This window comes from Hetaerina americana, unplaced genomic scaffold (genome assembly GCF_022747635.1).
Source record: "Hetaerina americana unplaced genomic scaffold, ioHetAmer1.1.p SCAF_40, whole genome shotgun sequence".
NCBI lineage: Eukaryota > Metazoa > Arthropoda > Insecta > Odonata > Calopterygidae > Hetaerina > Hetaerina americana.
This window is the reverse complement of record NW_027286986.1, coordinates 851,125-873,781: the sequence shown is the minus strand read 5'-3', so window position 1 is coordinate 873,781 and position 22,657 is coordinate 851,125. Positions and strand designations below refer to the sequence as shown.

The window sequence follows — 22,657 nt, the reverse complement described above, 5'->3', positions numbered from 1 at the left end:
AGATAGGCAAAAGAGCCTAAGGACATCTACGATCAAAATCAGAGTTAAAAATATCCATTTATTTGAATTTTATCAATGTTCTCTTCCAAATTTGATTGCTGGGCTGGTTCATGGTGATAAATAAGTGGAATGTGTTACTAGCAGCAAATATATACGTGTAAAAATATTTTTGCTTTTTTGAAATTCTGATCTCAAGCGTCGAAATAATTGTTTAAAAAATTATTCAGAGTACACGAAAACGAGATTCGTATTATCGAATTGTCATATAAATTTAACGACTATAAGCAAACGATTTCTCTTGCAGAACTAACATCGAGGTTTGAGAAAGAATTTCAACTCAAGGTATTCACGAGTGGAAAATAATTTTGCGTGCGACAATACTAATAGTCACTATACATGTAGATACGATTAAATTATCACTCAATTATAACTGTTGTTTTTCTTAATTGATACAGTGTTAAAAAAGGAATTGTTCTAGTTAAAAGTTGGGCTCCATACTCAATGCCTTATTATATCCCTCCAATATTGCCCGCCTTTCCCGTAATGTCGAGGAAGACCATGGCGGACTACTGCCTCAATTACTGCCGTAATCAAGCGGAGGCGGTCGCAAACCACTTTCAAGAATTGCTCCGCTAATACCTTAATTCAAATGCAGTTAGAAGGCTAAGAGTGTACTGCAAGGTTGATATTTTTCTTAAGTGGAAAATAAAGAGGTCCAAAATGATTTCCTCTGGTAATTTTCTTCAAATTCCGTTTGAGGCGATGAGAAACGATTTTCTATTCGTTTCGTTTCAAGTATGAATAGGAGGATTTAAACTTCAATTATGGCACGTAAACGAAAAAAGTTTATTTATTTGAAAGTAGGAGTCCAATGTTTATGCCGTGTTTGGTGTTTCATAAGTATTTTCCTTTAGGATGACTGATAGCACGGCTGGGTTTAGACGCTCCATGCTTACGAGGAAGAATGTTCCCAGTTCAATGAATACAACAAAAGGGCTTGTTTCAAACGCCCATTCTAACCCTTTGGTGGACCATGACAGGGACCGAGTGTTTATTTCGCTATCAGAAGCAGTTCATCAAGTGCACGAAAATAGAAAAGTGACCTAAGTAATAGCAATTAGTTGAATTAAGCGTCGGCCATTTCAATTCACTTTTGATCTCATTCCTGATGCTCACGTTATTACCTCTTTATTGTCCAGGGAAAGATGGGCGATGACATTTTAGGAGGATTTACCCCAAAGCTATTTCATTTCAATGGCGAGATGAGCGTGACATTAGTGTTTGTATGAATGCGTTGTGTGTTTGAAAGTGCTTCTGTGAATGCATTAATAATTAACATTTCCCCTGATATTTAATAGAATTAGAGCTAATAATAATTTCGCTCGTTTCATTGCCCGCAATTCTAATGCGAATCTCGCCCTCTCTTTCCAGCGCTCCCTCGCCGGTGTTCCTCAGGCAACTCAGCGGCGACACGGTGTGCGGTATCTCTTGGGCCGTTGATATCGGTCACCGCCTCGCTGCATTCAATGCGTCACTTGCAGTGAATTGCGCCTGTTTGCCGGCGTGTTTTCATACTTGTGGCGCCTTGGGATGCCGACGACAACGGGCTGAATACTAGTATCCAGGCACGGAGTTTCCCCAAGCTCCGCCGTTTCCCCGGAGAGTTCCAGGCCATCCCGCGCCCCTGACCCCCACTCACCGCAAAAGCCTTTCTCCTTGATATGTGACCTCGCGACGACGATCAGACCAGAGCCTGGAGTGACCATTGCGCGGGAGTGAGTGACCTTTTTAACAGTTTAAACTCCAAGAAAAAAGGGAATTAAGTGAAGGAGAGGTAGAAACGGGAAACTAGACCGAAATATTTGCTCAAAAAAGTGAAAAACAGACAACCGTTATATACACCCACACACGCGTAGAAGGTGGAATACGTCCTTGGTTTCACCTTCCGACCTTGGTGTCTCTCTGCTAAAATTTGAGAGAGAAATAAAAAGGAGAAATTAGCCGGTGAGCGAAAGGGAAAACTTCGAAGGCGAAAAATCCTCCTCCACCTGTAGTCTCGGCAAGTGGTTTGGAGCAGGGCCAGTGAGAATGCGGGACTGTGATGTCGTCCCCCGCTCAGAGCCATCCCCAGGGGCCTCTCCCCAGAGCGAACGCTTCCCACCCGAATCCCAGTGGTGACCACTCTGTGGAGGGCACCCAGGGCGTCGGGTCCGAGTGAACGACGGGCGAGAGAGCCAGAGGGCGGGAGGCGGAGGGGAGTCCGGCGAAGCAGGACTTTGAATCCCTAGGCAGCGCGAGGTCGACTCGAAGTCACTTGAGGCAACCCCGGTCGTGACCAACCGGAAGATGGAGAAATCCGCGGCGGCGGTTGGGCGCAGCTTCCGCTACGACCCCTACCACCATCCCCCGCCCCCGCACCAATACGTGGCTCACCCCGCGCACCACCCGCACCACACGCTGCATCAGGAGACCACCAAGATCCAGCCGTACGGGGACCCGTCCAAGCACGTTCCCCGTCCAGCGGACAAAAGCCCTTCCTCTCGGGATTCGGAGGGCGCCGGGGGCGGCAAGTGCCGGCGGCGGTGCTGCCGAGGCCTCGCCCACGGCCTGTGCAGCAACCTCGGCGTGTGTGCCCTCCTGCTCTCGTACACCCTGCTAGGGTCCTTCATATTCATGGCCATCGAGGGCGGGGCGGAGGTGGAGGCCCGCAGAGGGTCGCACCAGCCGGAGCCCCCGACGCCCAGGCGGCTAAACGGGAGCTCGGCGGTGGGTCGCGGGGACGGCGGGCCGCCCCCCGCCTCGCCCTCCTCCTCGCTGGGTTCGTCACCGTGGTTGCTCGGGGTGAGCGCGGGGCCGCGCGAGAGGACCGTGGAGAGCATCTGGGACATCACGGTGAGCCTCAACATTCTCTACCGCGAGAATTGGACGCGTCTGGCGGCCGAGGAGGTGGCCAAGTTCCAGGAGTTCCTAGTGCAGAGGCTGGCGGAGGAGTGGGGGCCGCCGCCGGGTCGAGGCGGGCCGCTCCCGGCGCGGCCCCTCGGCTCGGCTGGGATGATCAGGGATGCGCCGCTGCACCACGCGCAACACGACTGGAACTTCGCCAGGGCCTTCCTCTACTCTCTGACGGTGCTCACCACCATAGGTGAGTACCATTTTGGTCTCTACATATTTATTCCAGATATTTCAGTACCCTGCATGCCACTGCTAGGTTGAATGCCAGGGAAATAAACACTAGGCTAATTTTGACCCGAATATGATTCCTATCGTGGCCGAACAATGTTATTCTGATCGTAGAAAAAATTAAATTTTAAATCTATCTGTCCTACACTTATTCGTCTTATTTTATTGACTTGATCTCGCCTACCCTTGTGTGATGATGTGATAACACGTTTTCAATATCATTGCTAAAGAGACATCTTATCAATTTATGCAAGAGATTTAATCACTTCCATAAATTGGAAGGAAGTCTCTTCAGCAATGATGTTGATCATGTGTCATTACCCCAATCGTATGTCGGTATGAGAGATATCTAAATCTGGAACCGTCGCGTTAATTTGGATGTCAGGTGAAACTTACGGTTTGTGTCTTCTGTCCGTTCAAATATTCAATGAATCACGGTAAAAGAATGGAGACAATTGTTCATTACAGTTGGTCGTTTTGCATCCTCACACGACACCAAATTCGGTAAATATTCATTTCCGGATCTCTAGTGTAGAAAAGGTTATTTCTTTGGTAATTGTGTTTCCTGTGGGTTCGTTAATAGGCGGGGATTATTGTTATTGCCAATTATTTCATTTGAGTCACACTCTTTGGAAAAATCACCCATAAAAGCGGATTAGCTTAAATAAACTCAAGTTATAGATAGAATGTCAGCCGTTGTGGGGTTGAGTGAGGTCTTTTGATGCCAGAGTCAACGAGGACTGCCACGTTCGTTAACTCATATACCTGAGCTTGTTCCCACGCCCTGGCTCCACTTTATCTTCAGCGTCCATCATACTTTCCAGCCTGACATTTGCATCTAATTTTTAACCCTATTTTTTCAATTTTCGGAATTATTATTGTTGAAGAATGTTTTTTGTGCTTCTCCCGCCAGGTGGAAACGTCGGAGGATTAGGTTTTTTCGAATCGCGAAGTTCTTAACATCCTCGGTGCACGATAGAACCAGTGTGGTTCAATGTGACCAATGACAAGAGCGCATGTCTACCATCCTAGGTATTCTATGTATTGCCATATATCCAATTACGATCATGCCTGTTCACTGATTTTGGCAGATTTGCGGGTTTCCCCGCGTCGGCATCATGTAAATGGTCTTTTATCACCTAATGACCTATGGAGTCAAGCTGAAGTCGCCTTCAGCCTAGCTTAGCCTGACGCTGCCAGCTGTGGAGTAGGCGAAACGTCGTTATCATTATGATACCAACGTCGAGGGAAACCGTAAACCTCAATAACTCACCCGAGCACTGCAACGGTCTATCGAGGAACAAATTGAAATTTTTATAAGTGCTATACTATATTTTAAAATATATCATGCTATACTATTTGTTGCTTATTTTCTAGTTCTATCTGCCAAAATTTGAATAAAATTCTTCATTTACCAAATAGCCACCATAAGCTTCATGTTACATGTATGAGCAAACGCTTTCTTTGCGTTTTGACCAAATTTTGAGTTTTCTTTACATATTGAACTCGGTTCATTTTTAAATGAATTGTTTGAGTTAATCTTAGGCCGCATTTTGGCGAACGAATTGAAGTGTATCACTTTTCATATTTGAGTTTTCTTATTCCTGGCTCTGATCCTCCGTTTTGCTGCTGTTGACATCCCACAGCTGCAGCTATCACTGGTCTTGTTAAAGTGTTCTTGGTTAAATTTTAATTAAAATTAAATTTCATTAAACCTTGGTTAAAATTTCATGAAGCCCGTAGACAACTCCATTAAAGGATATATCCGTTGACGATTGTACGAGGCTGTATTGATATGACTTATCGAAATTGATGCCATTATTCGACGAGTGGGACCTTATTGGGAACTTTACTGTCAAGCCGGGCTCTTTGGGACGGACTTGCGTTCTGAGGAAACTATCCTTGAAGATGTTGAAACGGGAACACTAACTTTGTCTACTAAATTATGGAAAGCATATCACTGCCTACTAATTTCGCTTCGACATAATAAATCTACACTTTTTAGTCTAAAAGATGTTATATAGTATTGCGTTTATAATTCTTTAGTGAGTTAAGTATTTTAAAATCTGAGCTACACCAGAGTGCAATCCTCATAAAATATACTTATCGATTTTTGTAGTACTCCGGATATTTTCGTTCCGCTTATTACCGCCGCATATATTGAAAATTTACTAAAATTAAAAAATCATTCTTATTGGTCAGTACTTACATACACACTTCGAAATCCTTTTTTCTATTTGTTAGTAAAACGTTTCGATGTTTTAAAAGGTATCCAATGCATTCATTTGAATGTTCCCAAGTGAAGTGAAAATAAATCATTCTAAGGCCAACGTCATGAGAATCTGGCAGAATATAAAGATCACCTGAATTCTTAAATTGCGAGGACAGATATGAGAGCAAATTGAAAATGTCTTCAAACAATATTTGACTATTCATTGAAAGTGCATTAATGACATTAGGATGACGAATGAATTCAGTTCTTTAGCAAGTTGAAACTGATTCCTGAGAACTGTAAAAGAAACTGTTGTTTTTGGGCAAAGCGTTGTTTGGTCTCCAATTTTTATCCTTGAAGAGGAAATTGATAATACTGAACTCCTACTTGCGTTTATCATAAACACGCAAGCACGAAATTCCAAACATTTTTTCCCAAACCAATACTTTTCCCACAATGCTACCTGCTAGTTGTTGTTCGATTATAAAATCAATAATGACTTGAAAAAGAGAGCGAAATATTTCATAAAAAATTAGTTTACGGTAAAAGAGTCTGATCAGGGTGAATGCAAAAGTGGAATTGAAGCACGAATTTAAAAGAATAATGCTTTAAATCACGAATTTTCACATGAAGAAATCGGTGAAACTTATAGACTCAAATTTCTCTTCCACAGGGCCAAATGTAATTGAAATCTGGTCTAAGTTTCCTATCCTTTTTATTTTGATGCATGCTATGTGTATAGTTTTGTGTAATCAGATCAATGTTGTTTAAATTGTCGTTTCCAAAAGAGCCCATTTGTACACATGAGCAGGGTGTGCACCGAGAGCAATGCAATTATTTTTCAAAAGTAATTTATAGAAAAAATTTGCGCACACACTTTAAATTCTTCTTGGGCCTCTACGCATTTTTCCAGCGACTCTGCCATGGCAGGTACGCGCCCTGGAAGGCGTTTTTGGGGACCTATCGCAAGGTCTTCGTCCCAGCTGATTGGATCTCGTCTATGGACCAAAAACGGATTCCTTTCAGGACAGCCTTAATCCGAGGGAACAAACAGAATTCTGCTGGGGCGACTTCAGAACTTATAGGGGGGGTTGGGTAGCGTTGGGGCCTAGTGTTTGGCCAGGAACTCGCGGACTCGTAATGCGTTGTCGTGATGGAGTTGCCAGGTAGCGGAGATATCTTTTCTCGCCCTGATGACCCTTTTTCGGAGTCTTTCCAGCGCCTCCACGTAGTAGGCAGCGTTGACTGTCTGTCCCTGAGGAACAAACTCCTAATGGAGCACTTTTTTACTGTCGAAAAAGACGATGAGTATCGTTTTCATATTTAATTTGCTCATTCTTGCCATTTTAGGCTTTGGGAACTGGTCGGTGTGCCGCTCAGAGCTTTGGCGTTTTGTTTATGGGTGGTATTTAAACAACCAGGTTTCATCACCAGTCATGACTGCGTAAATTCCAACAACCAGCACCCGAACATCCGGTTTACCATGGAAAAGGAGAGAAATGGCAAGCTCCCTTTCCTTGACATACTGATCCGGAGGAAGGAAGATGGAAGTCTGGGCCGCAGCGTCTACCGCAAACCCACTCACACCGACCTGTATTTGAACGACAACAGCCACCATCATCCTTCGCAACGGAGTGCCGTGTTGTCTTCCCTATTCATCGGGCTAAAGGGATTTCCGACGAAGAAAGCTTTCCGGGGGAAATAAGGTATCTAAAGAAGACTTTCCCTCAGAATGGCTACAAAGACCGTGAAATATCCGTGACCCTTAAAAGGTCCTTGGAGAAACGTGTAAACCAAACACCCGACGACAAACCCAACATCAGGGCCCTTCTGCCATACGTCTCCACAATCTTCGGAAAAATATCCCGAATATTAAGGAGATTTGACATTGGGACAATCTACAAACCACCAAATAAGTTAAGAGCACAGCTGGCCAAAGCTAAGGACCCCAATGGGCTGAAGACCCAAGGAGTGTACCAGATCCCCTGTGAGTGCGGTGAAGTCTACGTGGGTGAGACGAGCCGCACGATAGAAAAAAGGCTGAAGGAACATCAGAGGCAACTCAGACTGGGGCAACTGGAGAAATAAGCAGTGGCGGAACATTGCTTTACCAAGGACCATAAGATAAGGTGGGAGGGGACCAAAATTTTATGCCGATCCAACGGACACTGTGACCGGCTAACTAAGGAGGCCATCGAGATCCGCCTACAAAAACATAATTTTAACAGGGACTCGGGATTTAACCTGAGCAACACGTGGAAACCGATCCTTAAGAGTAATGGGTGAAACCAGGAACGATGGGTGGCCAATGGGAAGGCGCCCTGATACGGACCAATCAAATGACACCTGATTGGGGGGAAAACCATATATATACGGGAAAAAAGGGGCTTACACTTTCGTTCGCCATTGTTTCCCATGTGCCGATTGCACAAACACTGAAGCTGAAGGGGTGGACGTTGTCGCATCGAAGCAGCATTGAAAATGAAGGGCAACTGCCCAAACAATAAGGATTCTGGTCTGGTCAAACGGCATTCAGAAGCCCTGAAGACGATGACCGAGTCGGACATCGAAACGTCGGCCAATATGGACGATATAACCCGGTGGAGGACCCGAGAGGAATTTACGCAGCTGATACGCCGGGAAAACACCAAATCTTTTATCACCAGTCATGACGTCGTCCAAATAATCAGGTTCATTTTCAATACGTTGCAAAAGTTCACTCGAAATTTTCTCTAGGTCCACACCCTATATATATATATATATGTATGCACAGATAAATATCGCCGGAATGAATCCTTGACATATGATTGTAATGTGTGGAGTAAGATTAATAGCATATGTATCTACATGGAAATCTCAGTATCCGTTTTTTTTCAATTGAACAGATTTCTCATGCTATTTAAAGGCGTACATTATTGTAATTCGGGTTTTTGAAGACTTAAAAAGTTGGATTTAGTAACATTGGGTATCTTTCTCATGTAAAGTATTCTGTTTTTGTTAGTATTTTTACTTAACATTAGATAAAGTATTATGATGTCATGTTTCCTCATGAGTCTGAATAAGATGAGTCACAAAGCAGGAGATAGGCATAAATTTTATTTTTACCCCATCGTTCACTTTTGACTCATGGAATAATGGGAAAAGAAAATCCTCGTCTCTTTTCTGACATGGAAGTTGAGACGACCGTTGCTGAACGTGGCGTATACGCCGTGTAATCGGAATAAATTTCGAACAGAACGCTTTGGCGTGATTAAGGGGCACATGTCGCCGAACAGTGGAGTAGGAGACACTCTCTCTCGGGCCAAAGCTCCGCATGTTTGCAATATTCACGCCACCTATCTACGGTTAATATTTGCCCAGGGATGGAGTGACCCCCGTGCCGCCGGATATCACGCCACCATTTGCAGACGCGATTAGCCCTCCTCACACACGCACGCACCCTCACACACACACACATACAAACGCTCGTTTGCCGTTCGTCACTCTGAGGCGGATGGCTTGGGCTTTAACCCGAGGGATGTGTAGCGCGGTGCAATTTCCAACCCTCTGAAGCAGGCCTCCCCCCTCTAGTAACTACCCCCCCACCCCCCCCCCGCCTCGCGCTCCTTTGCTCTTGCTGCTGCAAAGAGGGCGAAACGTCATCACCCTCCACACCGCGCCACACACTCCTCACCCTCTCATCCCCCTCACCCCCGCCCCGCCCTTCGAAATCCACCGACGACAATCCAATAGCCCGACGCTGTTGTTAACAAATCCCAAGCTCCCCCATGAACCCCCCCCCCCGGACTCTATTCCAACCCCCCTGCCTTCATTTCCACCTCCTCGGCGCCAATTGGGATCCGAGCGCCGGGCTGAGGATTCAGAACTTTTGCCACATTGCATAAGGGGTCGCTAAGTATCTGTGGCGAGGGTCAGGGATCAGGGTTAAACTATTCACAGTGAAATGAAAATGAAAACTTGTTGACGTTGAATACTTAGCAAAAGATATGAGGGAGGTGATAAAAATGCGTAAAATTATTCGCTCCATTCTATGCCATGCCAATCTCTAAGTAATTTTTGAAATGTATAAAAAGAGACGTTTCAGGCGTGATATGGTGGAATATCATGATTAATTAAAAATAGCAATTTTCCACAAAAATAAAATTTAATGCGACCGGTTTCAATGTTACTACATCATCATCAGGTGATAGTTAAACCTCAGAGTCCAGTATATATATGATTAAAGGCAAGTAAGGGGAGGGTGGAGGAAAAGAGGGGAAGAGGGGGGAAGGTGGAAGGCAGAATGGGTGACTATGTGAGTGGGGTGGGGGCTAAAGGCTACATAACAGGTCATACCAACTCTTTATTTGCCAAACATCTTCTCGATTCTAACCATTTCAGCAATTTCGAATTCAAAGTGCTTCACAATTTGGAAAAAGGAAGGAAGCTGGATGCCATGGAACAGCTGGAAATCTTACATCGCAAGGACTTGGAGCTGATCAACGAAGTCCAATTTTTATCTTCACCCTCCCCCCTCCTCTCCATCACCTTCCCAAGACGTACATGTGACCAGTGATCCCTTGCCCCTTCTCATTGGATATTTCCTTCCTTTCCCCCCCCCCCTCTGCAGACGGAGACCATGCTTTCCCGGACAAGTGGGAAACCCCGAGTCCCCACCCCTTTCCTCACGGACGAGGAGGGAAGGTTCACCGCTGCGGGACAATCCAACCCCCCCCCTATTCGGCATGTGCTAGTGATAACATTCCCTCCTACACCCTTTCCCTAAAACCTCGCTAGGGCGCCCCCTTAAAACTATACAGTGATCCCAATCTTTACCCTTCAACTCAGTGCTTATTTGTGTATTGATACCTTGTTCCCAGACCACGACCATAGGGAAAAACCCCCGATCCCGTCCTCTTCCCCCGCGGCCCGAAGAGCTTTGCGGCGCACCGTGGGACACCCTCAACGAGACACCCCCCTCCATTCGGCCACGACGCGCTCTCCGGACTCCTAGGGTCTTTGCACCTTGTCTTCCCCAACCCTCTTCCCCCCACCCCACTCACATAGTCACCCATTCTGCCTTCCACCTTCCCCCCTCTTCCCCTCTTTTCCTCCACCCTCCCCTTACTTGCCTTTAATCATATATATACTGGACTCTGAGGTTTAACTATCACCTGATGATGATGTAGTAACATTGAAACCGGTCGCATTAAATTTTATTTTTGTGGAAAATTGCTATTTTTAATTAATCATGATATTCCACCATATCACGCCTGAAACGTCTCTTTTTATTCGTAATGCTAGCATGGCAATCCAGGCAAAGTTATTTCTCAAATTGTCCGTTCAGTGCCGAATAGCGTCCTTAAACATTTACTTTAATAGCAAGTGCATCGAATACGGAGTAACCCCTAAGTACATATCCATCAAGGCTATCTCATCTTCTACAGCAGCTCAACGCGCAGTCTCCATTGCGGAAAAGGTGTGGATCCGGACGGAGCTAAAAACGTGGTACAGGAAACGGGATTCCTTGTATTACTATTTGTACCACCTCCATGCAGAACTCAGCCACAAACTGCATCCCGTCGAATTTAGTGTCCTCGATGATCGTGTGAGGTCCCTCGCAGTGGCAGTTGCTGATAAAAAACGTGCAGTGATTAACCATAAGCTCCTTCGGCTCACTAGTGTTAGCCAAGAGTCTTCCGTCAGTGATCCATCCCCCCAAATTCATTGTGAACACCAATTCGCCACGAGAGTTGTAAATCTATCCAAGTGTGAAATTTCCCCTGACGTTCTTTCACTCCTTAATAAGGGACTGAAATTTGCACCGGCCATCCCGATTTCTTCCAAAGGTTATAAAAACTTGGCAACGGACTGCGAAGTTGCTCTATCCAATCAACCCCGTGGTATCAAGCATCTGGTCGCCGATACCATAATAACAGACATAAAGAACCACTCCATCCCTGCCCGAAGATCATCCGAAGGTGTGATCTTAAAGTCACTCCGAGATTTGAAGGCAGAAAACCAACTAGTGCTCAGTAAAGCTGACAAGGGAAACTGCACTGTCATCCTAGATAGGGACGATTATACCAGTAAGTGCCTAAAGTTCATATCCGCCAACGCCTTTGATGTACTCCCGAAAGATCCTACTCCCAATTATCAAAAGCGTGTCAAAGAGGCCATCGCTTCCTGCGTCCACATATTCAACGATAAAGAAAAATTCTTCTTAACCACCATGAACCCTTTACCCCCAAGACTTTATGGTCTACCTAAACTACATAAAAAAGACGTGCCCATTAGACCAGTCGTATCTAGTGTCAGTGCTCCAGTGCAAAAATTAGCAGCAAAATTAAACTCGATCTATCGACAACTCTCAGGCTTCAAACCCAGATTCTCAATAGAAAACTCCATTTCCTTAACTGAACGTCTTCTGCCCTTCACCTTACCACCCAACGCTAAGCTAGTATCGTTTGACGTGTGTAGTCTCTTTACTTCCATTCCGACGCATGAAACTTTAATTTACGCTGAAAATATATTAATCAACGCTAATGTGAACCAACACCACATTAATGAATTAAGTTCACTTCTCAAAATTTGTGTAGACCAAAATTATTTTTTATTCTGTGGCACCTACTATAAACAAAAGGATGGTCTGGCTATGGGGTCACCCCTTTCCCCTCTCCTCGCAGAAGTTTTTATGGATAATTTAGAGGACAAGATCCTAAGTGAAAATAGATTCAAGAATAACATTTTATACTGGGTTAGATATGTGGACGATATCTTATGCTGCTGGACAGGCAGTGATAGACAGTTAGACCTTTTCTTACATTTCATAAACTCCATCCACCCATCTATAACTTTCACCATGGAATCGGCAGTGGACCATAAAATCAATTTCCTGGATCTCACTATTGAAATAAAAAGAAGCACACATCATTTTTCAATATTTCGGAAACCCACGTATACAGACCAAGTGATACCCTCAGACTCCTGCCATCCCTTCACCCACAAACTAGCCAGCTTCAATTCCATGATCCACAGATTAATCAGTATCCCCTTGTCCAAATCCAACTTCGAACGAGAGCTCAATACGATCAAGCACATAGCCTTTAAGAACGGTTACCATGTCCGCATAATTGATAATATACTGAAGAAAAAACTTAAGAAACAGACCCTGAAATTAAACATCTCCCTTGCAGTCACTACAGTCTCTGAGCGCAAATGGTGCAAACTTCCATTCCATAACTCTGTGTCATATAAAATCGCGAACAGGTTTCCCAAAGACAAATTCCGCATTTCTTTTTATACCCCCAATACTCTATATAAAGCCCTATGCTCAAACAAAGATCCTATAGACTGCAACACCAAAAGTGGTGTATATGAAATTCGGTGTGATTGTGGGGCCATTTACATTGGTCAGACTGGCAGGAGTTTTTCGACACGTATCGGGGAACATAGGAAAGGCTACATAACAGGTCATACCAACTCTTTATTTGCCAAACATCTTCTCGATTCTAACCATTTCAGCAATTTCGAATTCAAAGTGCTTCACAATTTGGAAAAAGGAAGGAAGCTGGATGCCATGGAACAGCTGGAAATCTTACATCGCAAGGACTTGGAGCTGATCAACGAAGTCCAATTTTTATCTTCACCCTCCCCCCTCCTCTCCATCACCTTCCCAAGACGTACATGTGACCAGTGATCCCTTGCCCCTTCTCATTGGATATTTCCTTCCTTTCCCCCCCCCCTCTGCAGACGGAGACCATGCTTTCCCGGACAAGTGGGAAACCCCGAGTCCCCACCCCTTTCCTCACGGACGAGGAGGGAAGGTTCACCGCTGCGGGACAATCCAACCCCCCCCCTATTCGGCATGTGCTAGTGATAACATTCCCTCCTACACCCTTTCCCTAAAACCTCGCTAGGGCGCCCCCTTAAAACTATACAGTGATCCCAATCTTTACCCTTCAACTCAGTGCTTATTTGTGTATTGATACCTTGTTCCCAGACCACGACCATAGGGAAAAACCCCCGATCCCGTCCTCTTCCCCCGCGGCCCGAAGAGCTTTGCGGCGCACCGTGGGACACCCTCAACGAGACACCCCCCTCCATTCGGCCACGACGCGCTCTCCGGACTCCTAGGGTCTTTGCACCTTGTCTTCCCCAACCCTCTTCCCCCCACCCCACTCACATAGTCACCCATTCTGCCTTCCACCTTCCCCCCTCTTCCCCTCTTTTCCTCCACCCTCCCCTTACTTGCCTTTAATCATATATATACTGGACTCTGAGGTTTAACTATCACCTGATGATGATGTAGTAACATTGAAACCGGTCGCATTAAATTTTATTTTTGTGGAAAATTGCTATTTTTAATTAATTTGAAATGTATGTTGTGTTGATGAAGTTTAATACAATTCCTTATTGAGGATGAATTTTGTGCATGAGGTTTATGTCTAAATAAAACGTTAAAATAATAGTGCGTTTTCTTTGTAATGTATTATGGGTACATTCGAGAGAAAGGATGCTTTATAAATTCTCAAATCCACTAATTGAAATTGAAACCGCTGATGACTTGGAGAAGAAAATCTGCATAGCTATCGAAGTTAGAGGCCGCAGATAGCTAAAAATGCATTGGCTTCAAAATAATGAAATCCCATGCTAACCATTGCCTTGTTAAGAACTGACTTATGGAATTTTGCTGCTAACATCTCAATATTTCTTTATTTCAACAGTTCCAGAGTAATGGCAACCATGATTACTCGTAAGAGTGGAAAGAAAATATCACTCGGAAAAACCAATCTAAGTGAACATGACATGGAATCAATTCAACGGCGATCCAGTATCCGATATGGAGTGAAAGTTCATTTTGGCAAGGCAATATGGGTGTTTTTGAAATGGAAATCTAATGGTGGTAGGGAGTGAGTTGGTTGTGAATAGGAGTAGAAAGGGAAAGGAAACGAGTAGCAAGGACATGGTACCCCAATGTTAAGTGTAAGCAGGCAACTGTAAAGAGCTATTTCCAATAATTTCATATGCAGTTAACAAATAAGTAAAATTTATTCATCTGTATGATGGAATGCTTTTCTCCTTGAGTCATGTGGCGCAAAATTTGACAGCAATTCCGAGGTCTATTGCGCTGAATGCATAGATTGAATAGCTACGGATATATGAATAGCTACTAAAATACTTTTTCATATTATCAAGAATGTACGACTTTAAGTCGGGAATCGGGATTGTGATGTAGCTAACGTGCTGGATTCCAACTGAGAGGTGCCGGGTTCAAGTCCCGGGAGCAGATATTTTTCAGTGTTTTCTTGATCCCTACTTGAGGTGTTTAGTGGAGAGCACTTTGAGTGAGTATTCTGTCCGTCGGATGGGACGTTAAGCTGCGGACCCCTTGACGCCTTTCGTTATTAGAGTAGGCTAACGCCAACGCCGGGTTTCTCTCCACCCATTCCTTCACAACCATCCCCAATGGCGCAAATGGCTTCAGCTATCGGTCGCCTTTTCTAGAAACTACAAGTACTAGGACTAAAGTTAGCAGGAAACTAAAATAACCCACGGAGGAGAACGTAAAAATACGGACGGAGCCCTTCCCTTCTCCCCTTGTTTCGAGCGCCATTAACAATCGGTTTTTCATCTCCTAACTTCCAATCCCTTTGCCGGTTTTATCCAAATTACTGTCACCTTTTTCAACAAAACATGATATGATGCACATATTTTCTCCGCGATTTATTGGGCCCTCGACCGCTTTATAGAGATTTTGAAAGCTCACCCATCACCTTACATTAAGAGCATTCACCCCAATTTCTAGAGTCATCCAACAATGTACCACAACTAAGAAGACATCGTTTGACCTCATTTCGTGATATATTCTGAAGGAATCGTAATAATATATTTGATTCGAGTTTTCTGGTGCCGTCATTGAGGATCGTGCAAAGAATTTTGAATTCAATGATTTGAATATATGCAGCGTGTGCATTGGTCTTCTTTTCCGTCACTTTATAGATAATAATTTTTTTATTCACTTCATCTGTTCACCTTTTCTGGGCATCGATCAAATTAATTTTAATCGTAAATTTCCTATGGTGGAATCTTTTTAGTCTAAGTTCTTACCACTTCCATTTAAAAATGTGGAAATCGTGAGGATTGTGGACTATTAATAAACGAATTTTAAATAAATTCATCCTGTAAATAGCTTCCATTACTTATTTTTCGTACCTAACTGTCAATACTTCAGCCACGGACAACTGAACAGTTTGAGTTTGATATAAACTCTATGTGAAGCGTCAGTTTCTCGCCCAAAGGCTGCCGTGTCAGTGATTCTCTGGAACTGCAAGGGAATGGATGCTAGTAAAGAACTTTTTATCTAATGTTTTTATATATGCCGGAGAAAATTACTTGGATGTTTCAAGCGTACATTTGGTGTGGATGCATTACTTAAACTGCCGATGTGGTTCCAAATTAAATTTTAGATTCAATTTCTGCTTTAGCTGTATTGACCGCGAGTTACCGCCACCTGCTTACGAGAATGCGTGGTGATAGTGAAAATTCTCCACGCTCACAACTCCTCGCGTTACCGCGTTTTATTTCAAATTACCTTATCGAAGAGCGTTATCATTTATTAAAGCATAGAAGGAATTTCACTTTTTCCCCTTCAGTAAGAATTTATTTCATGAAGAGAGGGTGGGGAATGAGCAAAGAAAGATAGCAATAGGGATGCGTTGACATAGGTTTATAATTTCCATTTTCTATTATCTTTGAAAGTGGATCGACAGATTATTCTTCGGGAAATTGGCCCGGATGTTTCAAAGAACCGATTTGGTGAGTGGCGGGAATCAAATGGGGAGGATTGGAAATAAAATGACGACGGAGGAGGTGGGGTGAGGTTGCGTTGGGCGTGGATGCGGTTTCTTTTCGTACCTTCCCCTCGAGTGCTGACGAGTCAAAAAGGAGGTCGCCCAGAGCTGTTCCAGTGCCTGGAGGTTGCGTCGAGGGGGGGCGGGAGAGGGGCGGGTTGTTTTGTGGTCGCATGTGACGACGGAAGAAGGAAGTTGGTCATATTCGCACTTGGCTACCATTATCAGAACAAAGTTTTTTACCTTGACGACGATGCCCTGAGGTTTGTTCAAAAGTCTGTCCGCGTTGACCTATACGTGGGATCAAAACGTTGCTTTCGCCTGAACCAATCTTCAATCGAGACGTATTTTATGTCATCAGAGGGTTTGTCAATCAATGTGAAGTGTGTTCCTCTTCCTCCCTATGGCCCAAGAACATATGTGATCTTTTCCAGTTCTCCAAATTGATGAAGCACCTTTGTGGAGAGGATTTTACAGCAGAAGTAGGCGTTGGCAAACTGAACATGTTACAAACTGCAACAACCACCACAGAGGCGATACTAGAATCAAATCAATGAAACATAGCAGAGAATTCATATTAGCAAGAATTACTTGCGTGAATAAAAAATACACGAAGACTCTTCATTGAACATACCTTGTTAAGGGGATGCTGTGGTAGTTGTGAAAAAATGTTGCGACAACAATGTAAATGAGGTAGAAGCTATAGATGGCTAGGACGAGAGGACTTCAGGACGGAATGATAAAGATGTATACGAAGTTTTGAGAAGATAGATAGAAAGCATTTCATTCCTTCTCCTGATGTCGAACAGTTGGATGAAACTTACTCAGGCAAAGATAGACTCTTAAGATGTTCTCTCCCTGCGCCCTCTCCATGGCCACAACTGAGCCGTGTTCAAACATTTCTAACAAAAGGCTTCAGAAACGAGAAACGACAACTCTGCCATTCCATTCATTTTTCATACAATTAAAGCCTGGGTTGTCCAAGGAACACACGCGTACGTCTGCCCTTGTGGAGGTTGGTAAGTTATGACGTGATTTGGAGCTTCCTAGCGGAATGAATCCTAATACTGCTAGTAGATAGAATTATTTGTTTCCCATGACTATGAAATTGACAATGACTTTGTATCCTTCCCAGTAAAGTAGGTTCTCGGCGTGAAATTTTCTTGAAAACTAATTAACCACACCCATTTCCTACTTCTTGCACTATATTTTATTACCCTTTCTTTGACTCCACGCAGTCTGTCTGCCTCCATTCATTAGGCCTTTGAATATTTGGAGTATTAATTGAATTTTTCTTTTTCATGTGAAATGGGGAAGGCGGTGCTATTACTTTTTTTGAAATTTGCAATTCTTTATTTTGGAGAAATTTGTATGACTTTCTGCAGGACTTGTAATAAAGGTACGAGTCGCAAAATATTTTTAAACAAATGTTGAATTCTTCTGGGATTGATTAGAAAATTAAGTTACGAGTAGTGGAATTTAAGATTAAAGATCCAAAAGGTCTGGCATTCACTTGAACTGCCGATCAAAAGTTTACTTGACGTAATATGGGTCCTTGAATAATGATGGTTTTCACAATGAATCTTCAATCCATTACATGCAATCTACCCATTTTATGAACTGATTCAGCAATTCTAATTGCGTATATTAATTTTTAGATCCCTTGTAAAGGATCCAGAACATTTTCTCTCTGTACAGGCGGGTCTCATGCACCCATGTTTTCCAAGGCCAATATTCCTTTAGTACCAAAGATCATTATTTCTGAGGAGATATTCAGAAAAAATATTATGTCCTTATTAAGCCGTAAAATTTCATTAAACTGTTAATAAAATGCTCACATTTTCGTAACTATTTGGCCTATATAATTATTTTTATATTTTTATTACATTTTTTCATGTCAATTTAATTTTTTGATACCAATGTATCCAAAGTATATTTTAAGAGTATCATTTCATACCTAAGTATTTATTATGTAAACATATATTAGTTTTAATTTTACCTTTTCTATGTAATTATTCTTTCTTGTCCCATGACTTTGAGAGTGAGGGATACATCTGCCATGATTGGAAATGCTTAATGCAGATGAAAGAAGAGAGGAAGAGATTAAAGGACTACTGCTAATACAACGTGATGAATAATCGAGCACAGAAATCGTCAATAGTCAATAATTCGTCGCTGTGATTGTAGGGTTGGATCACACTCCGTTGTCTCCTTTTGGAAATCGGAGGATAAGTCAGAGACCTCATCCTTACTCTTTATGGCACTTTAAAGTTACTACCAATATAAAAATAATACCTGAGTGATCTTCCATCTTTTCAGTTTTCATTGCTAATGGATTCGATGATTCATGTTTTAAATAAAATGGCTTGCGCCGACATTTCGTTGCCCCAGGCAGAACTCATATCAATGGTCGAAGTTTTTACGGTGCCCTCTGGGAGATTTCCATTGAGGACTTCAAGAAGTTCGAGGTAGTATCTCGTTTTATCCGAAGTCGACACTTTCATTTGTGGTATAACCCCGGGAGTGATTTGAAAAGTTCAAGTGACGCGCCGGTGTCGTATCTTTTATTTTTTTTGGAATACTCGCTTCATACCGCATCATTCTGTTCCACCTGGTCTGGAAATAGGATTGCTCTTATCAAAATTAAATTTACTTCCGCAGATTCTTGTAATGCAAATATCAGCGATCTCAGTCATAGCTGCAAGTTTCGGAAGTGCCATGCAATGCTTCACTCTCAATCAAGTCTCTCTGGAAGAGGAAACCGGAAAGAGAGCCGGAAATCATTATTTGCGTTCCCTATAATGATATAATAGTCTTCAATATCTATAAATGGCGGATATTTCCTTTCCAACATGCTTTTTAGTTTCTTTAATTGGAGTTGTGTTTGTACCTAATATCATTTTTGATTTTTCAAATTTTATTAATTTTCCTTGCACGTAACTTTACGAAGGAAAATAAATTCATTTGAAAACATTTCATTTATTCCATTAACAGTTTTTTCCTTTAAAATATCACAGCCGAACAAACTTCCTATGCCCTAATTATTACAAGATCCCGTTGACATTCCACGTTTGGTAGGGTTTGCAGTAACTTACTCGTGCATCGGTAAGATGCGTCGGACTAATGCGATGAGGAAGGAGCAGAAGAGTCCTCGTGCGTGTTTCAGCAACTTTAGGGCTTGTCCATTCGGTCAGGCATTGAGTACGGAGCAGCGGTTAACTGGGGTGTGTCCTTCGAAATGCCGAGTCCAGCCCACGATCACCAGATGGCGAGGGTGGATTTAACGCTGCAACTACCAGGGGGACAAATGGGATGGAAAAATTGGATTCAAATTTGCAACGCAAGGAGAGGTAGGATAACGAAGCGGAGACGGGTCGACTGCCGCGCCTAGCTGCTGGTCAAACAAGGGGTGATTGCATAAAGGTGATTGGTTCCTCGGCGTGGAGAGTCCTCTCGCTCACGCACCCACTCGGTGCTCGCAGTCGTGGGTGGGCAAGTGGTTGGTTGATATGTGCTCGAGGAGCAGTGCGTGCCCAGTCTTAGAACCGCCGACACGAGTAAACTCTCCCAGTATTTGTTTGTGGAAAGTCTCCGTGACATTCCTCTCCCGCGGGCAATTTGCTCTCCAGTTAAAAGGAAGGTCGGGAGGGAGTTGATTCCTTCCCCGGGCGCTGAAAAGCTCTGCTTCAAGCCACTCGAGGCAATGAGACAACTTCATGGTCCTAATTTTGTTCCCATTAATGAAGATCGGCGTTTTTATTTTTTCAACCCAAACACTCAACTTTCTAGTAAACGGCAAGTATTAGGTATCGAGGGGGTTTAGCGTATCTAACATACTCGTCCAGCTCCAAGGGATGAGTGGCTACCATGCTGTCGGGTCCTGGACACAGAAACAGGCGGAGGATGCACAGGAAGACGGAATTCTGAGAGGTCACTGCAGGAAGTACATTCACCAGCGCCTGTTAATGAACTTTTTTACTCCACCTAGTTAAGAACTGCGATGAGAGAGAATAACTTGATAGTGCAACCATTATTATACTCACTATTCTGTATTATTTGTATTTATTCATATATATATATATATATATATATATATATAAATGGGGCGTGGTAGCCCAGTATTTTAGAGCGCTCGGCTACATTCGGAAGCTACATTGGCTGCATTCGATTCGAGTCTTTATACGAGGTGAGCTCTACAATAATCTATCAAACAAACCTTCGGGTTGGCTAAGGTGCATTTATATTTAGTCACATTAGTGACTTTCACCTAATTGATGTGGTAGGATATTTTCATTTAATTCTAGCAGTTATTCTATTATGTCTGAGGATTTCTCAATGCAGTCTCACATGAAAAAAAGGATTTGTTAATAATAAAAAAACCATAAACACAGTAATCAACCCGAAGGTCAGTTTGGTAGGTGATGGTAGAGTTGACCCAGTACTAAGCCCGTCAATGTGTTAAATTCACCCATTAGGGCAGGGGGGCCAGTTCCTTACCCTGTTATGCTGGTTATGGTTTTCCCAGGAAGACCTGGTACGCGAAAAATCACAAAGCTTGGGTGGAGCTGCAGGTGCCCAGAGTGCCCCTCCGGGCGGCAGTCCAACGCTCTACCTCGTGGACTACCGCGACCCACTTATTAATAATATGTACGGCATAATCTGAAATAGAATCTAAATTGATGAATATCTGGGTAAGAAAGAGAGGGATGTAGGGTAGATTATTTATCAGATTGAAAGGTATTTCGCATTTCAATGGGAAGAAAGATTCTCTGCAGTCAATTAGATTTAAAATTGAAGGAAAATGATAGAATGATGGAATGGTGAATTTCATTATGAAAATGTATTTATATATTTTTTATTTATTTATCGAATTTAAGACAATATTCCTAAATCAACGGAATGATCGTTCATTGGAGGCTTTTTTAAATTGTGTATGGGGAAAAAGTTTTGAAAAAAATTTCACAGAGTAACATTAACAAATTTAAAAAAATTCTTCTATGGTCGTAATAAATTAGCAACTCTCGTCCGAAAGAAAAACTTGTCGTGATGGTTTGTGAGGGAAGTAATTCCATGACAGTGACCAACCATAGCCTCTCATCCAGACTACCTCTCTGTAGGGATTTGCGGGAATGTTACTTCCTCGCCAGTGACCAACTGCAAACACACACACACTCTCGAACCAAAATAGGATCCTTCACACGATTGAAGAGGGTCCGGATGCTGAGCATGCCAGGGTCATGACCACATACACACTATCCGTGACTGTTTACGGGTATTAATTCCGCGCCAGGGACAAACGCAGAGCTGACGCACTCACAAGCACTCACGCACACATTCAAAGAGGGCCTAAAATACTGGGAGAATATTTCTCAAATTGTCCGGAGTCAAGCAATAAACATTAAGAGAGAAAGGCGTGCGTCGGGCACGTGTATTTGGGTCTTGAGGTGGCCCTCCTCGGCGAACTGAAGGAAATAGCACTTTCAGCAGAAGGTTTTCTATCCATCAGGATAACTTTCAGTTTTCCTTTTGGATGAGTGGTGCTAATTTATTACGGTCATGGAAGATTTCCCATGGATTCGTTATTTCTCTAGGCCGTAGAGCTCAAATTTCCTCGATTTTAGAGAGTAATATTATCAACGAAGGTTTTGGTATAGTGGGAGAAGGGATAAAAATAAATTAATACTAGCCAAGATCACTCGGATAGATTTCTCCGCTAAATACATAGACGAAAAACTTTGTATTTCACAATATAAATGTGTTATGCTTGATCTGAGATCCGCCGAGAAAAGACTTTTGGAACTTTTCATCTTCCTCCGCACCAACATCCCTCTTTTTGATGTAATATAGGGAAAGTTAATTGGAAAGAAAATGGAGGGAAGTAAAAATGAGACGAGAGGACCGGGTGAGAACAGAATGAGCACCTGTGGGCAGTGAGCTAAGCATGACCTGGAACAGTGTCCCTTCTCCTGCTCCCTCTTTTCCGTTTGCACGCATCCGGGAGGAAGTTGCTGGCTGAAATCTATATCCAAAGAACGTTGCCTGAGGAGAGATTGAGAGGAAGGGATATTAAATACGATAGATAACAAAAGGAATGATATTGAAACGAAAAAAAGGAAGGGAAATAATAGGGTTCTATTCGAAAGGATAGTAGAACGTATGTCGATATGAAGAAAAAAATAATGTAGGTCATACAAAAGAAAGGTCATGTGACACGGAACACGTATTAGCTTTTAGGGGCAATCCAAAATCCATCGTCAGTATATAAAGCTCCCATGATGATAGGTTTATGTATAGAAAGGTGATTGGCCTCAGAGCTGAATATAATTTTTACTTGCTCCCTTATAAATACAGTAATAAATACTGCATGAATTTGCAACCGAAATGTGTCGTTTACATTTATCGTATTTTCAAACATTCGTTAATTATGACAGCT

The 22,657-nt window shown here is 43.0% G+C and overlaps 1 protein-coding gene across 1 annotated transcript in view; it reads left to right on the top strand.

Moving 5' to 3' along the window:
• LOC139692734 (uncharacterized) overlaps positions 1–22,657 on the top strand; it is a 584,638-nt gene that overhangs the window by 6,725 nt on the left and 555,256 nt on the right. The window contains exon 2 of the mRNA XM_071590978.1: positions 1,432–3,142. Within this exon, the coding sequence (XP_071447079.1) occupies positions 2,347–3,142 (796 nt within the window). The 5' untranslated portion in view covers positions 1,432–2,346. The remainder of the gene's footprint in view (positions 1–1,431; positions 3,143–22,657) is intronic.